Here is an 18247-nt window from a genome sequence, read left to right as displayed (position 1 = left end):
GTTTGTTATCCTGGATCTCACAACTTTCCATGAATGCTATGTATTTCACATGATAAACATGAGACTTATGTTTTAAGGTGAGATATATGTGATTTGGGGCACTTACTCTTCCACTCCTTAATAATTCAACAACTATTTATTGGCCCTCTCCACACACTTTCTAGGTGCAAGGAATCCATTGGTGGGCAAAGTTTTTTAGGCCCTACGCCATGGAGTCTTCTCTCTAGTTGATGCTTCCTTGTCTTGAGATCTTTGGAAGGTCACTTAACCTCCAGGAGTCTCAGTTTCTTCTCTGCAAAATGAGGAAATTAATGAATACTTTACTGCGTTTCTAGGAAACTTCGAGGTTATGTAAAATAAAGTATCTAACATACAGTAATTATGTTAATTCCCTTCCTACACTAACAGACTCTTGAAGAGCAGCTGATCCCACGGTCCTAGGATCAAGCCCACATCAAGCCCCACACCAGGCTTTCTTCTCAGCAGTAAGACTGCTTCTCTCTCTTCCTCTAACTGCTGCTCCCCTCCTTGTTCTCTCTCTTTCTCTCTCTTAAATAAATAAAAAAAAATTTTTTAAAGGATGACCCATCCATATGCTGTCTACAAGAGACTACAAGGTACTTCCTGGTAAATATTGACATTCCATGAGTTCCCCTAAGACTCAGGATATACATTATACTGTACAAAAGGCCTCAAGGAAGAAAATCCTCTTAGTAGTTAACCAGTGACAAGGGAAATGGGTCACCAACTAAGCTGATTACATTCCAGGCTTTCCATCAAAGCCAAATATATTTGTTCGAGTTTCTTGTCTAGCTCTACTATATGGCTAGATCTCTGAAGTCCTCTTAAGGTAAAAATCAAAACAAAGAAAGTGCAGTGGGTGCAAAGCTTGTGCTAGACATGGAGATGTGTGGCCTAGACCCCCTTCAAGGAGTGGGTTCATGATCAGCTGCAAAGATTGCTTGCATGAGATCATGCCCTTCCCAAAGCAACCCATATACAGCAACTGAGGGTGAAGAGGTCCCAAGGGCCCAGCGAGTTTGGTCTAATGGGGGGGGGGGGCGGGGGGCACTCTGATCTCACTCCAGAGGTTTGCACCAGGTTGGCCAAGATTTTATCAAGCTTTCTTTTTGGAAAAATTTGATTTAATTCACTGCATCACAACCCACTAGTGAGTTATTTTCTCACCTCCAAATATAAGGAACTCAAGATATCTCCATCCCCCACAATTTCTTCTATGTTCATCCCAGGCTACCCTCGTCCAGTGAATCCAGCTGAACCTAACCTTCCGTTGGTTTGCTGAAAGCCTGAGAAGACAACCACTGGCATGTCATCTCTGGAATTATGCAGGCCGCTTCTGCACTGCTCCTTCTCTCTTGACCTCCCTCATCTTCTGATTTTCTTATTTGGCGTATGGGCACAGATGTGTAGCTGTGTTGTCAACTAAGGCAAGAGAGTGGGACAATTAAAGCTGGGTTATGTCATTTACCTCAAATAACTAAGTGTTGTCCCTAAACTCAAGAGATATAACAACAAGGGGAATTGAAAGCATCTTGGGGGTCATTCCATCCAGACCCACCCAAGTAGGTCTTAATGAATCATTGAAAAGTTTGAATTGTCTCTCTGTCTCTGCCTCTCTGTCTGTCCCCGTCTCTGTCTCTCTCTCTCTCTCACACACACACACATCCACATAATATTGGATAAACACTAATAAATTCTTGCTTTCAATTCCTGAATATTCATCAAACAAGATTTAATAAAACTAATTGGATCTTATTTGTCTTTGGGCCAATAATTGCTCAATCTTGATTGGCTCTGTCAATCATTTAGAGGAAGTTTCCTCACTATTTCAATAGGTGGCTGCTTTCATCTATTGCATTTATATTGGTGCTAATTGGGGGAGAGCCTGTCAGTCTCATATATCAAACAATCAGAATTGAGTCTTGGGTCTCAACAGCAGAAATACCTTGATAAATTTATAGCAGGGGTTGGGAAACTATAGCCTGGGAGCCAAATCCAGCCTGCCACCTGTTTTTGTGAATAACGTTTTATTGGAATACATCCATGCCCATTAACCTACATATTATCTATGGCTGCTTTCACATTCCATCAGAGGAGCTGAGTAGTAGTGACAGAGCCTACACTATTCACTAACCTGATTTTCTTTACAGAATATGTTTGTTGACCCATGATGTATACTGTGGTCTCGTCATCTCCCAACCAAATAATTTCTCTTACCAATGGCTATGGCCCTTAAGTTATGTTCAGATGTATCCTCCAAATGATGGCCAGAAAATATCCATATGTGAAAATACCATGCGCATGTATACTGGTGGTCTTATGGTTCTTATGGTTTTCAGTGACTTGAAAAAAAATCCATTTCCATACTGAATTTGCTGTAGATTGCACTGCAGAGATCAACACTGAATAAAGACCCTCAGCCTGGCAGAAAGTTATCAAAAGCTTAGACCCTCCAGGAAAAACTGATTGCTACCCTCTAAGAATTATTCAACTCATTGGGCTTCAGTGTTTTCATCTGTAAAATCAAGTAGCTTAGCCTCCATAATGGGTTAATGTAAAGATCAAATGGAAGAGAATAGGAAAATATGTTGTAAGGTCTTTTGTAAATATGAAAGGGAGTACAGAAACTTTAGAAATCACTGCGCTGGGACACCTGGGTGGCTCAGTTGGTTGAGTGTCTGACTCTTGGTTTCAGCTCAGGTCATGAACCCAAGGTCCTGGGATTAAGCCCTGCACTCAGGATGGAGTCTGCTTGTCCCTCTCCCTCTGCTCCTCTCCCCCACCCCCGCTCACTCTCTCTCTCCTCCTCCCTCTTCTCTATTTTTCATAAATAAATAAAATCTTCAAGAAAGAAAAGAAATCACTACATCACACTGTTTCATATTTGGCAACGGTTCAACACAATACGGAGTCTCTTAGTTGATACCAGCAAAATAGTTTCCTTGAACCTCTTGCTATCCCCAAATTTCCTCAGTTGTTAGCTAAAGGCCTTGGCACCAAACACCCTGGATGCCCCTTTGTTAGAGCTCAGGCCTGCAGACAAGACACAACATTGACCCTTTTGCTGGGAACATTCACCCTCACTTGTGTGCAGAGACAATCTCTCAGCGGTTCTCCAGTTTTAAGCAAACTGAACAGGAATCCCACTTTGAAATGGCTTCCTGAATAACTGGGAAGGCCCTGAGATACCCTCAGGCACCCAGGGAAGTTTAGTCAAATAACAAAGGCCGCTGCATGGGGACAGAGGTGCGCTGTGTGTTGAATGCACCGTGTCACCCACCCTGAATGCTCCCTCAGACCCACATTCCTCCAGTCTGAGAGTAAATGAGCAGGAGTCTGTTCAGCATCATCTAAACCTCTAGAATTTACTGAAAATCAAATGATGATCTAGGAAGAATGGCACCCAGGGACAAAAACGTTAGAATCCCTAAGTGTAGACAGTGAGGACACAGCATACATCCCTGCATGTGCGGGACTGAACGATTGTGGCTAATGCATAAAGAGACTGTGTGTGTGCGTGTCTGTGGGTGTTGGGAGCCACGAGGCCTGGTCAAGGGCATTGCCCCGCTAGGTTAAGGTTTGAACTAATGCTGGCCTAACCCTGCCAGGGCGGGATCGCCACCTCAGGTGACTGCCGAGGGCGGCATAGCCCCGCAGGTAAGCATGGTCTGTTAGTCTCTTGCCTTTTCCTCTGATCCCTGTATCTCTCTCAAATAAAGAGTCCCTTGCTAATCTGCCGGAAACATCTCTCAGGCTTATGGGCCGGAGCAACTCCAAGGAGATAGATTATTCTGTACCTAGGACAATGGAGAACTTTAAATGTGTACCGCAATAGACGGTCTCCTACCTAAGTTGATGTTTGTCCAAAGCTTTCACAAACTGAGCCACTAAAATACACCCTGCCTCCTGCAAAGGTAACGCCTTCTCGTTCCTACTTCCCTCCTATATACTTAGTTTCTTCAGAAAGCTTCTCGTTTTCCATTAACCTATCTCTTGTTTTCCTACAGTTCTTTATTATCTAGTTCATCCCTATAGCTTCTTGTTTTCCATTAACCTATCTCTTGTTTTCCTGCAGACCCCAGAATAAGTTACCAAAAAGCACATATTTGTGCTACCTCCCATGGCTTTCTGAGAGACATGATTACTCGAGAAGCAAGACCCTGTCCCCCATCCCTGGTGCCAGTCTGTACCATCATGGCTTAACTAAAAATAACATGGGGTGAACAAAGAGGAAATTATCTGATAAGTGCTTGTAACCCCCTACCCCAATTAAACTGCCTATATAAGAAGCTCGATAATCAGAACAAAGATGGAGATGCCTGACTACTGTCCAGAACTCACTGTGTGGCTCTCCCTTTCATTTTGCCAACACCACTCCTCCTTCGGGGACACCTTGGGGACTGCCGAGGCTGGACCCCAGCATGTGAGTTAGCATAAATGTAATCAAGATGCCAGTGAGGGGAGCGGTAAGGACTGTCAGCTCTGGAACCAATTCCTGGTCCAGATTTCAGAGCTGTCATTTGCTCGCTGTGAGCCTCATGGGCAACGCAGCAGATCAGATCACTGCTCAGCAAGCCATTTCCTGCCCCACTGTAACATCCCTGGGAGAACTGTCCTTGGCTGCTCTTTGAAAGTTGGCTTCGGCACTGGGACTTGCTTTGGCAGGTAGGATATGCGTGGCCAGGGCAGCGTGCCAGTTCTAAAGTTGAGAACTCAGGAGACGTCGCCTATTTCTGCTCATGCTTCTGATATCATCCCACCCCTCCAGGAAAGCCGCCTGACCCAGGCAGCCACTGACTCTCCATCCGGGGCCCCAAAGAGAACTCATGGGGCAGAACCACCTGGGTCAACCCGCAGACCTGTCATTGCATGATAATAAGTGCTTGTCGCCGTATACCACTGAGATTTTGCTTTATTTGTTACACAGAAAAAAAAAAAAAAATGACTGATACAGGCAAGTTAGTTAATCCCCCGGTTTCTTCTCCAGGAAAATGGGGGGAACACGTAGCTCCTGCTGCAAAGGGCTGTGACGAGAATGGATTAAGTTAATGTACATAAAGCACTTAGAACACTTCCTGGCATACCAGAAGTGCTTAATAAGCGTTACCGGTTGTCGCTGTGGGTAAAGGTCTGAGGAAGAGGGTACCCGAGCGGGAAAGAGTGGGTGAGTGTGGACCCAGGTGTCAGGGTAAGCAGGTGGGAGGGGCCGAGGGAGAATGGGCCAGAGCAGGTGTGTGGGCATCTGGAGGGGAGTGGCCCCCCCTCAGCAAAAGTACTCATTGATCCGCCTGCCCCCCCTGGAGCCCAGGACCTGAGAGTCCAGACTGGACCGGGCGGAGAGGAGCCTGTCGGCCTCACTGAGGCTGTGCTGGGACAGCTCGGAGCCGTCCTCGCTGTGGCCCAGCCTCTCCAGGTTGACGTAGGCCCCCGTGGCCTCGGCAGAGCCCCCCGTGTGGCACTTGCGGCAGCGCCGCTGCACAGCTCCGCAGCACACGAGCAGGGTGAGGGGCAGGGCGATGACAACGGCCACACTGATCACCACCACGTTGATGAGCCGCTGAGTGGCCTCGGCATCCACCACCCCGTCCGTGGAGAAGATGACACACTGCTCCTTCTGGGGCATCAGGTCCCGCACACAGACACACGCCACGTACTTGGTCTTGGGCGTTAGCCCACGGATGGTGACGCTGGTCTTCCCAGGCGGCACCACCACCCGCCACATGTTGTGCTGCCCGAAGACCGCGTACAGGACACTGAAGGTGGTTGTGTTCCCAGCCTGGGGGGCCTTCCACACCAAGGTCACGCTCTGGTAAGTGTCTCCCACCACCTTGAGAGACCTCACCATTCGGGCCTCCTGGCGTCCTGCCTGCCCACTTGCGCGCTCTCCTGGAGTCTCCACCTGGAAGTGCTGGAGGGTCAGCTCTCCCTTCGTGTTGGGCACAGGGGACCCAGTGGGTCCCGGAACAGCAGGTCCGGGGATGTCAGGGACATGCCTGGCCACCATCTTGTTGTACGCAGCCGCTTCCGCCCCCTCCCCTGTCTTTGTCCACAGTGCCCCTGGGCTCCCACTCCGTTCTGTGGAAGCCTGAGGCTCCGTGATGGATAGGGAGATGACAGTCTCAGAGACTCCCAGAAAGTTCTTGGCCTGGCAGATATAGTCTCCAGAGTCAAGGAGGGACACAGCAGGCAGGCCCAGCAGCGTCCAGCTTGTGCCATCACTGGAGACTTCCTGGTGCACTGTGGGGAAAGAAGCATAGGGGGGAAATGAATGGGCTCATCAGCCCCCAGCTTCTCGCCAGGGCCAAGTTCATAGTCCCTGGACTGTGCATACTCTTGTATACACAGCAGACCTTGTCATCCCGAGAAGACACTGGAAGTCATTCAACTCTCCTTAGACTAGCCAAGGGGATCAAGATCACTGGGGTTCAGAGTGGGGAGACCTAGCTCAGGCCAAGTCTACAGATGATCTGCCTTCCAAAATTTGCGGTATTCAAGCAATATTCTCCAGGGCTCTGGAGTCCTATAGAACGGACTCCTTGGGGCAGCCGGCAGCGCTTCGGGGGGTAAGGTGGGTCAGGTGAACATGAGACAGAGGCCCAGCTGGAAGTGCTTGGTGACCCTGTCCAGACCCACTTGCCACCCCAACACCAGCATTTCCAGCTCTGTTTTACATAATGGAGATCTTGATCCAGTTTTGCTTGTAAACTGGTTTCAAACTCACAGTCTTAGAGAAACACTTGCCAACCTAATTGAAGGAGACGCCGAAGAAAGTGGCAGAGACGTAAGGTTTTCCGGTCAGGTGCTAAGAAATGATCGCTCCTCGACCCCCTTTCTGCACATAGGTGGGCCATGACTCCTGCAAACCCCACTACCCCAGGCCAGAGATGAACCATCTCTGTCTACACAGCAGAAAGAACACAGGCTGTGAGCTGTAAGCCAAGTGCTCAGCCTCTCAGAGTCTGTTTACGTACAAAACAAGAAGGATAATCAGGTTGTTCTTTAAAGTTCAGGGACACTGTGTGCATAGCACAGTTAACACGTGAGGCGCTCAAGAGATAGTAACTCATGTGGTTAATTACTCCTCGTGATACTGGCTTAACAATTACAGCTGGACACTTACTCTAAATATTAAATATACTAAGAGTATCTTCCACCTAAATGGCAGAGTCTTGTTCCTCCCAGGTGGGCCCAGATTCCAGATCGAGTGGCTCCTGGAACACATAGGACAGGTTGAGAGCCACTGTCCCCCGACCTCCCCCGACAGAGTCTGCACAGTCTCTGTAGCCCACACACCTGTGCCTTTGAGTGGGTGCCCGTTGGCTCTCCTCCAGCTCATCTCTGGCCCAGGGACGCCGGTGGCCCCACAACGTAGCAATACCGCACTGCCCAGTGGGGACCTGACGCTGGCTGCCCCTGGACGGAGCCCTGGACTCTGGCACTTCCTCAGTTCCAGCTGGCTGAAGGCCACTCCGGCCAGGCTGCGTGGGCTGGCGCACTTCAGCCTGGACTCTATGAAGGCCAGATGTGGGGCCCAGCCTTCCAGGAAAAGGGCCAGGTCATAGAGGCGGCAGTCGCAGGCCCAGGGGTTGTCCTGCAGCCCTGCAGGGGTGAGAAGGGAGGCAGGTGGTGAGCCCTCGATATTCAGATCCCCACGCCCAGCTCCTCTTCCCCCTCAGGGAGGACAAGGCATGTCCTGAGCTCAGAGTCAGCAGAACTGGCCTCCAGGTCCAGCTCCTTGCCTCGCTAGCTGTGGAACCTTAAGCCTGGTTCTTAATCTTAATGGTAGCAGCACTTCCCTTTCAGAGCTGCTACAAGCATAAACAAAGGTAAATCATAGTAAGCTTTTGGGTAAGTCATGCAGCATGCTGACAAAATTGGCAATTCCTGCTGCTGTCCTTGGACTGAGCCTTTCAGGCTACTGGTCAGGCGATGAGTATTTCAGCAACACCTGCCAAATGCCAAAATCCATTTCTCAAAATTCTCAAATTCAAAATTTCCCCAAGTTTTTTTCATGACCCCTGGCCCTTGACCTCTGTCCTCCCAGCTTACATGGCACTTTCAGCATCACGCTAGCAATGAAGGTGACTGTTCTGAGCCATGACCCCTTTGGCACAAGCTCAAAAGTGGAGGAGTGAGAAGTCCAGGAAATCAAATCCTATGTCATATCCACAGACTTCTTTACTTTAAAATTGAACTTCTTTATAGAGATGAAAGTACATCTCTGTACCCAGCCTGCCCAAGAAACTTCTACAGATAGAGGGGTATCATGTGTCCTCACTTCTAAGTCACAGTTCCTTTTTTATATGTTTGCATTTCTAAAATATGAAATGAATGCATTTAATGTGGTCTCTTTTTATTTTCCAAAGATTGTTACTAAATTTGATAGTATGTCTGAGAATCAATGGCATATGATTTATTTACATACATATATTTGATATGGTTGGAAGCGGAAACATCAGGGGGTGGGGGGATTACATTCATCTGCTTGTACAGGGGGTATAGCTCAGGGGCTGAGCATTTGACTGCATCTGCTTGTGCATCCACGACTCTGAGGTCCTTCTGAACACTTGCTGGGGGGATGCCAGTTCCTTCCCCCACCCCTCCTCACCCCATCCCTCTGGTAGCTGCTACCCTGTGTCACTGGGTAAATGTACCCTGAGAATTGTCCCTGCCCCACTGTGGTGGTGAGCTAGCTGGCTTTCACCTGTGGTAAGAGAGTCCCCAGAGAATTAATCCAAACAGGAAAGTTAAATGACAGGGAAATGTTTACCCCTCAGACTGGCAAAAGTCAAATGTTCCGACCATGTTCATTATTAGCCTCATGAGGGAAGAGATTTTCATCTATCTTCTTTTCTGCTATATCCCCAGCACCTAGAACTAAGACCCCACATTGACGGGCAATAAACTTTCAGAGTGGGAACATCTGCATGGGTGGTCTCACGCATTACTGGTGGGCGTGGGGGAGAAATGGCCCAGCCACTTGGAGACTATCAGATTGATATCCAAATGTCTAATGTGCACACTCCATGACCTAGGATTCCCCTTTTCAGTTCCTATCCGAGAGAAACATTTGCATGCCCAAGGAGGCATTGTCAAGAATGTTCTCTGTATCATCATAGGTTTTAGTAAAATAATGGAAGGAATCTAAAAGTCCATTAAAGGGAGAATGGCTAAATTAACTGTAAGTCTACTATGGAAAATTATGCAGTTTACAAAAAACGAAATGGATCCATTGGTAGTAACTAGATCTCCAAGACATACTGTTGAGTGAAAAAGTTAGTGCTGGTTGATATAAACAATATGGTCTGTACAGTATGAAATTTTATGTAAAACACACAAAGAATTTCTATGTGCATATATATATGTATATATATGCATGTAAATGCATTTTAAAAGATAGGGAGCATGCAAATATAACAGTGGCTACCTGTTAGAAGGGGAAGTAGGAATTAGAATCAGAAGAAGGAACAAAACAGTCTTTAGCTTTTTCTGTAAAACATATATAATATATATATGAATATATCATTTAAAGGGTACTTAGTTAAATTTTATTTTCAAATAAACAATTTTTTCCATGTAAGTACTATCCTATACACTATCCTTTATCAGGTGAGAACGTCTGCCCAGTGGATGCAGCTGGAATGGGGCTTGCTGTTCCCTGCCCTGCTTCTAGTCAGTAGGGCTTCTCAATATTCCCTCCTCCTGAGACTCTCCTGGGCCTTAGGGCAGAAGGTGCCCCAAGCCATTCTAAGCTTTCCCTAGCCCCTGGTGCTGAACCCCTACAAGCCAAGGCCTGCCCCAGGCACATCCTGCTGGGAGGTGTCTCTCCTGCTACTACCCATCCACTCCCTACCACCCACCCTCTGCCACAATGCCATCAAGGTTCCCATCCCTTCACAGGACAGAGGAAAGAGAACCAGTCTATCTGACATGAGCCTTAGGCCCAAACCGCGGCTTACTGATCCCTAGGTTGTGTTTGTTCTATGAAACAAAGGGCCTTGTACTTATGCTATCTACCCTGGGATGCAGCAAAGGTCAAGTTCTACGAGAGGGCAAGAAATTAGGAAAGCTTCAGGACCACACTAATGCTAGATGGCCTGTAAGGACTGACCAGTTAGCAAAGAGCTAGGACCACCTTCCTGCCATGTATGCATGCTTAGTGCTCCAAGGAGACTCTCAAGGGGATGGGGGTAGTCACAAGCCTTGAAGATTGTCAGAGGTTGGGTTTCCGGGAAGCAGACCCCGAGATGAAGATTAGCACGCGGCATGTTCATTAAGGAGGAGAGGAAGGAAGGGAGCAGGAGGGAGACATGGACCTGAGATGAATGGGGGTCTGGTGAACCCCTGGGGGTTCCGGAGCTGAAATAGCCCATCTTAGTTATGCCAAGTGTCTGGGCCCTTAGACTCCCACCTGACAGGTCTTGGGATGGAGGCTGTGTCCAGAAAGGGTGCATGGTCTTGGTCAAGGCTATTCTGCTGTGAAGGCTTTCCCTGACAGTGCCAACAGCTGAAGGCTGCTGCTGACAGCCCCTGGAAAAGTGTGGCAGCCAGTCCTACTTGGACAGGGAGCTGGGTGGGACATTACTGTGCCTGCCACATGTACCTACCATATGCTAAGGACTGTCTTTTTACCTGCAACACAACCTTTGAGAGAGATATTATTATCATTCTCTCTTTGCAGAGGGGAACCAAGGCACAGAGAAGCTAAGCAATTTCCCCAGGGACACACAGCTAGTAAGAGGCAGCGCTGGGCTTTCCACTGGCAGCAGCTTGAGCTCCAAAGCGGCCAGTGGAAAGGCCAGTGTGTGCCTCTTACCCAATCTTCCCTCGAACCCACAAGGCAGGCGTGATTTCTGTTTTTCAGGTAAGGAACAGAGACTCAAAGAGGCTTAATAATTTGGCTAAGACACCACCTCCCACTCACCGCCCCCCACCCCCCCAGCCCCATGCACAAGGTGGCTCCAAGAGAAGAATGCCGCCTCTTACCTAGCACCAGCCTGGTGCGGTGCCCGGGAAGGACGGGCGCGGTCTGCGGGTGAGCCCAGGTGGCCACCAGCTCCTGCGGGAGCCTCAACAGCTGGTTGTTGGAGAGGTCGAGGAAGGTGAGGTTCCCCAGGAAGCGCGCGGCCTCGGGCGGCACCGCGGCGAGCCGGTTGGCTTGCAGGTCCAGCAGCCGCAGCTGGGGGGCGTCCTTGAGCGCCGCCCAGGGGAAGGCGGCCAGGCGGTTCCCGGGCAGGCGCAGCTCGCGCAGGCGGCGCAGGCCCCGCAGCATCAGGGCGCTGAGCTCGCTGAGGGCGTTGTAGGGCAGCCACAGCTGCTCAAGGCGGCCCAGCGGCTTGAAGACCTCCCCGGGCACCCTGCGAATGGCCGTCCGCTCCAGGCGCAGTCTGGAGGTGTCGGGAGGGAGCGACGCGGGGGGCAGGGTCATGTCGGGGTCGTTGCACACCACCGTCCTGGTCACAGAAATGGGGGACATTTGAGTGACGATCCTGTGGGATCCGACACCCTCTCCCACTCCCTCCCGGACCTCCTTTCACAAGGCGTCTTCTGGTCTGCACCGAACACCGGACCCCCGAACCCAGGCTCCGAACTGCCGTGGGCCCTGGACGTGGGCCGGGAAACAAGCAGCCTCCTGATTTCCCTTCGCGGGGCGGGGATGGGGGGGGGTGGTTCTTGCTTTCAGACCCTCGCACAGGGCCCCTTGGTCTCGTCGCTGGCCCGAAGGACCTCAAGCTTAAACTGTCCTCTTCATTACAGCTCACACCGCCTGCCAGCACTAAGAATGAATAGTATTCATAAACCCTGAGATCATTTTGTGTACTGCAGCATGGCACGTAGGTAGGTATTAAAAGTGTTCCTTTGTTAAATTATATCTCAGTTTTGGTGACCACTTTGGCTTATCTTCATTAAAAATATATAAATATAGGGGGGTGGGAGGTTGGGGGAACCAGGTGGTGGGTATTAGGGAGGGCAGGGATTGCATGGAGCACTGGGTGTGGTGCAAAAACAATGAATGCTGTTTCGCTGAAAAGAAATAAAAAATTAAAAAATACATAAATATAAATTTTATATATATTTATATGTATATGTATGTGTGTGTGTGTGTGTGTGTATATATACAGTTTATCTCAGTGGGCGTCAGAAATGGAAGCCGTACACTGGGTCCTTCAGGACTGCCCTGACTCAGGGACCACAAGATGATGAAGGCCTCTAAGAGCTGGGACTTTGGGGCCCCGCAATTGGATTCATATCTGGGCTATCTGCTTGGGGTTATGTGTCCTTGAGTCCGTTGTATAACTTCTATTTCCTCAGTTTCCAGTAACAGATTCCACCTCTCAGGGTTTCAGGGATCAAATGAGGTCACATTGTGTACCCACTCTGCATATCTGTCACCTGCCGGAGTGCCACGCTCTTTATTGACACTATCACAAAGTTCGGCATCCCAGCACTGCAAGCTCCTTGCAACGATCCCTCTGCCCAGAGAGCGACGTCCTAAACCTTATTCTATTAAATTTAACACTAAAACAGAGGCTAGAGAGAGAAAAGGAAGCAGGGCTTGCCTTCCAAGAGCCTGCCATTCAAGGCTGTGTTGCATGCTATCCTGGAGAGCAGCAGCACGGTCACATAAGGTAAAGACGGGAAGATTCTCAAGGAGATAAAACTCCTTGAGGGACTCAGCCCTTGTCCAGTCTGTTCCATCTGGAGGGCTTCTCGGCTCACAGGGGAGGAGGTGGGGACAGGAGTCATGTTTTGCTTTGCTAGGCGAGTTGGTTCTCTTACTGTAATAATGTCACAATGCGTTGTTCGTTGTGGCGTTCCCAGGGTAGCACCCTCTGCCAGCATCCATCAGCTCAGCTTGAACGCTCAAAGTCCACTGGCTAGACTTGGTTGGCTTTTTTTGGTCACAGTGGTGTCCACAAAAGGCACAGTGACTCCCACCCACTCACATTCCTGAGCTATACATGGACCCCCTCCTGAGTGATGGGTGCTGTAGAGATTCACGAGAATAGCCAACTCACTGATGCTCTCTCTGTGTCCCCATATAGCCTATAATCCAGCTAAGGATGAAAGAACACTGGAGGCCGTGGTATTTTCAGTGATAATGGAGGTTTGGATGCTGCAAGGAAGAAGGTCTTGTTGTAGGTGGGAGGAAGGTGGTGGTGAGAAAACATGTCTTGAAAGGTGGGAAAACATGAAAACATGTCATCAAGGGAAGAATCAAAGAAATCACTAAGAAGCCAGCACAGGCCAGTAGCACATCTAATGGGGCAAAATGGGCCTAAAGGACATGGTCACACCCTCTGTCCAGATGCCCAGACTGGGCCCCCCTAGAAACTGCAGTAGCCAAGAGTACCAAGAGTGCACACACCATGTTCATGATGTGGGAACATGGAGGGTGGGCAGGGAGTATGGGCAGCTCAGGTATAAGGACTGACCCCTCTCACAGGCACTGGTTGGAGGAAAGCTGAAGAAGACATCTGGGACACAAGAGGAGCCTCCCTCTGACTGCGCTATCTGTGCCTGTGGCCACCAAGGACCTCAGGGTCCCTAGAGCCTTTCACGGCATCATTGCCCTCCTAGGACAAAATAGGCAGGTGGTTTCGCGCGTATCAGTCATGGGACTGTCAGGCAGGTAGAACTGGTGGTAAGAGCTCCAGCTTCACAGGAGGGATGGCCACTGGCTGACAGTGATGGCCCTGGAAAGTGACCTTGGAATTTTATTTTCTATCTTAAGATTAATCTGGGGTGCTCTCCCCTCATCCCTGCTCATGACAGCATCATCAGATGAGAAGAGATCTGGAGATGGAGCTAAAGCTCTGGGTTCTATGACCAGGTCTGTCACCGATGCTGTGTGACTTTGAGCCCTGTGCTTTCTTTAGGGTTCGGTGGGCAGGGGAGGCTCTTCATCACCCTGGTCACACTGTCCGGCACTGTGGGCTATCTCCTGGCCTGCTCAGGGCTCTGCTCTGCCTTTCCTTGGGGAAAGGGTCCTTACATCTAATGATCCATGTGGGTTGGAACATCAGAGACTTGGGTCAAGAATGGAGCTTTTCTTGTTCTTCAGACCACATGGATATCCTTTCATGGGAATGCCTCTCCATTCACTCCTTCTCCTCACACCCAATCAACCCAACATGCATTGCCAGGATCATTGTAAGGGTCACTCTGATAACTTGCTGCTCTGATCAGAAACCTCAGTGGCTCCCAGCAGCCACCTAAAACATGGGAGGAAAGGAGAATACAATTCCAAAGTGTTGAAAAGATATTAGGAAAGACCCTGTGCCAGGAGCTAAAATCCCTGAGCAAGTTGGGAAATGCAATGGTCATTAGTGGGTAAGTTGAAGATATCAGAGAAAAGATGGTGTAAAGACTGCCGGAGAGAAAAAGGAGAGTGGCCCATGATGGAAGAGCAAGGGTTCACAGATCACGGGGGCTTTGGAACATCCCATGGAAGTGGAGGAGGAGAGGATGGAGGTACTCTCAGGGCTCAGGTGGGGCTTAGGGAAGTGAAAGAAAAGGCTGAGAATTGAGGGGTGCTTGCCTGTATGGAATGAGGATTCCTGGCCTTTCCGAGAGCCCAAAGAAATGGGTTGAGGCCAAGGCTCCTGGGGGCTAGGCCAGAGGAGCCCAAAGTGGAGAAAGCAGGAGAAGGCAGGTGGTCGCATTATGGGCGGGGTGGTATGAAATACCTGGGATGTGACTGTGTACCCCCAGGAGCCGAGGCAAGAGAATGGAAGAGGCCCTGGAGAAAAGGGGCTGGGAGATACAGGGAGGATGGTGGAATGGGAAGAAGAAAGGAAGGAGAGGAAAAGAAAGAGGTAAGGGGGAGGAACACCCCCCCCCCCCCCCCCGCTTTAGAGGGTTCCTCACCACCAGGATCCTGGAAGAGGACTCAGGAAGGATTTCCCGGAGTGGGCACACTGGTGCCCCACCCCCACTCCCATGTGTAAAGGGACTTGGTACTTCCCATGCCCTGCTGGCTGGAGGACAATGCAGAACAGACCAGCCCCCTGGGACACCTGGGTCTCAAGGGTCCAAAGATGAAGGTATCACCCAGCCATGTTCTGGGGACCCTGCATCCAGGCCTCCCAACCCAGCCGAGATTCTACAGGGACCCGGGGAGAGGGGGTGAGGGGAGGAGGCTACCCATCCCCCACACCTGATGCCATACCTGGCCTTGCTGCCATCACCCAGGATATGGAGGCTGCAGCTGCATTGAGAGGGGCAGGAGCCCTGGGCTTGGGGGTGCCCCCAGAGGGCCAGGAGCCAGAGCATGCCCACTGCTACCCTCATGGCTCCTGGCTCCTCTGTAGCCCAGGCAGGGGCCTGTCCCTGCGCTGCTCTGTCGTCTTGGCCCAGGAAGCCCAGCAGCTGCCCACTGGCTCATCAGCCCCCTCCACACCCCTCCTGGGCCATCGGATAAACAGGGACAGGCCAGGGATTAGGGAGGAGAGCCCTGGCCACAGCACTTAGCGGCTTATAGCTCCTGGAATCACCCAGTCCTGAGGGTGAGGGGCAGGGATCCTCTTCGGTAGCAACAGCCACAAGCCCAGAGAGGCCAGGGAGTGGCAAGGTGGGGCGGGTGGGCAGCGACTCAAGAGCAAGTGGACTGGCCAGCTTGGCTGTCCACCTGCAAGGTCACCTCATGCCAGCCAGGCTGTGGGCTACAAAGACCCTGCCTGGGTACCTGGGCTCAGAGAAGATGAAGACAGACCTGGCTTCTGATAAGGGCCACTGGAAATTCTCTCCCGTGACAGCTCAAGGGTGAGGGTTCAAATCCCAGCTCTACCCATTGACTAGGATAAGTTACATAATCTCTTCATCATCTGAAAAAGGGAAGTCATATTATTCTACCCCACATGTTTGTGAATAATCAACACCCCACGTTTCCCAGATTTTGATGGCCTGTGGGAATAGAAGCCCCCTCCTAAGTTGTAAGTGTTCAGTTTCACTAGTACTTACAAGTACTTACTCCTAGAGGTATTGGAAAGATTCAAAGATCTTGGGAGAGACCGCAGAGGCATGTCCCATGGCCTCGTGAACTTTCCCACTCTGCTGAGCAAGCTGCTGGCTCCCTGAATGCCCCCTGGACATCCTGTCTCAGAACACACTGTCCAAGCCAAGCCCTTGTGGGCATCACCATCAATGCCAAAGGTGTGAGGTGTCTCTGCATGAAGACAGAGAGCATCCCTCTCCTCTGGTTATCATACTCTGAGCAAAGTCCCAGAGCAGGATCTCAGGACTTCTTAGAGAAAGCACTTTGAGTTTTTGCTGCTTGTTGCCTGCCTCCCACCTTGTCGAATCATAGACATTGTAAGGTTTTACAGGAGAGATAAACACAACACCAGGCGAGGTAGGCACAAGGCAAGATTTATTAAAGGCACCCTCGGGCGAGGTTCCGAGACTCCGGAGAGAAGTTGGGGAAGTTGCGCCGGGAGGGGGTCAAGGGGGTCTTTTATCTGGGTTAAGACAGGGAGCAGGTTCACAGCCATATGAGGTACAGTATTCAGGGATTGGAGGGTTGGGGGAGTCCTGATGTTCCGGTTTCTTGCATAGGTATCAGGTTACTTGTGGGGCCGTGACCTGGGCATACATCCTTATGACAGGAGAGTCAAGGATTAAGAAAGTGGGGGGGCCTGGAAGATAGCGGCCCGGCGGTCATTTCTCTTGTTTCTCCTGCATTCCCGGAGCCGCCGACCCAACAGACATCATCCTTCGCTCATTCGTTCTTCACTTGTGACCCCAAAGCTCTGCTCTTTGGTCCGGCATGGCCTTCCTAGTTCCCTCAGCTTTTCCAGAAGATTCCCCAGTTCCTCCAAACTATAGGCCTAGGCAGGCTTAGACCAGTGAGGTATGACCAAGCAGATACCTAGGACCCTAGCGCACACATGAAATGCCTAGCTCTGTGCCAGGTCTGTTTTTGACAATCTTGGCTTCCAGAAAATGTTGGTTTCCCTCTCTTCCTCTTTTCCAGCCTAGCCAATATGATTTTCTCACTGCTTCCCACCTGTCTCTCCTCCTCCCAAATCCAAGAAGAGCACTCCTTACTATTCCCCTATCTTTGCCCTTTCCGCCTTCAGCTGGGGATGTCTTCCCTTCTCTCTCTGGCCTAACAGAGCTCAACCCTTGATTCCTGTCCATGTCCTGCTTTCCCCTGTCCCTTGAAGTCTTCTGTGATCTTGTAGGCATGAAAAAAACCTGACATATGTATGAACCAGTAATGCAAGATAGAAATTAGGAAAAGGGGGTAACTGGGTTATCAAAGAAAGTTTTCCAGGAGGATATGGGCGGCCTGCTCAGCCCTGCGGGGTGGTTGGGCTTGACTAAGTGGGGACTGACAGCAGGACAAGCATGGGAAATGAACATCTGTGGGATAGAATGAGCTGCTTGACCCAGAGTCCGGGGACAGGAGATGGGGCTTTGTTTCAGCTTCATTCACAAATCACTGCCTGACCTCAGGTCAATTCTGAACTGCTTTGAACCTGCTTCCTCACAGGAAATGCAAAGGATGATTGTCTCTAATTCATGGAGTTGCTGTAGGAATCATCCTCAGATCAATTAGCCCAGAGTCTGGCTCTTAGCAGGGCCTCGACGTTAGCTATATTGTTGATAGAGCTCCAGGTCTTGGTTTCTTTATCTGAAAATGAGTGAAATCACTCTAAATCAATATTTCCCCATGTCAATTTCACCATTGGCCAACACATAACTTCTCATTTGTAAGAGCCAAGGCTCTCCGCGGGTTGAGAGGCCGCTAAGGCAGCAGCCCCTCTGTGCCAAGCTCGTGCCTTGGGAGATTTTTATGCTTGTGTAGAGTAAATGCCTCGTGGGAGTTGGGAGCTGCAGCTCAGAGGCCATATGCATGACGTATTCTTCCACCAAGACTTATGCAGGCCGTGGGAAAACATGTTTGTTTGTTTGTTTGTTTAAAGATTCTTTAAAATTTTTTTGACAGTCAGAGATCACAAGTAGGCAGAGAGTCAGGCAGAGAGAGAGAGGGGAGCAGGCTCCCCGCTGAGCAGAGAGCCTGATTCGGGCCTCGATTCCAGGACCTTGAGACCACGACCTGAGCTGAAGGCAGAGGCTTAACCCACTGAGCCACCCAGGCGCCCCAAACATGTTTGTTTACCTTGCAAAGGAGGAAACTGAGAAGACCCAGGCGGTCCCATCCCAGCGCACCTAGCTGGTTAATGGCAGGTTCTGAACCACAAACTCCGTCACTGGTCCC

At 50.2% G+C, this 18247-nt stretch overlaps 1 protein-coding gene across 1 annotated transcript; it reads right to left on the bottom strand.

Moving 5' to 3' along the window:
- Positions 1-4916: 4916 nt before the first annotated feature.
- Positions 4917-15315, bottom strand: LRIT1 (leucine rich repeat, Ig-like and transmembrane domains 1; the record flags this gene model as incomplete). The annotated part of the gene is made up of 4 exons (XM_080823048.1): positions 4917-6258; positions 7315-7620; positions 11008-11474; positions 15194-15315. 4 exons carry the CDS (start codon positions 15313-15315, stop codon positions 5285-5287), a joined length of 1869 nt encoding a protein of 622 aa, XP_080679174.1. The 3' UTR covers positions 4917-5284.
- Between the last annotated feature and the right edge of the window lie 2932 nt (positions 15316-18247).

This window comes from Martes martes (assembly GCF_963455335.1).
Source record: "Martes martes genome assembly, chromosome: 14".
Classification (NCBI taxonomy): Eukaryota; Metazoa; Chordata; class Mammalia; order Carnivora; family Mustelidae; genus Martes; species Martes martes.
Note: the sequence above shows the minus strand (reverse complement) of the source record. Positions and strands in the feature narration are given on the sequence as shown.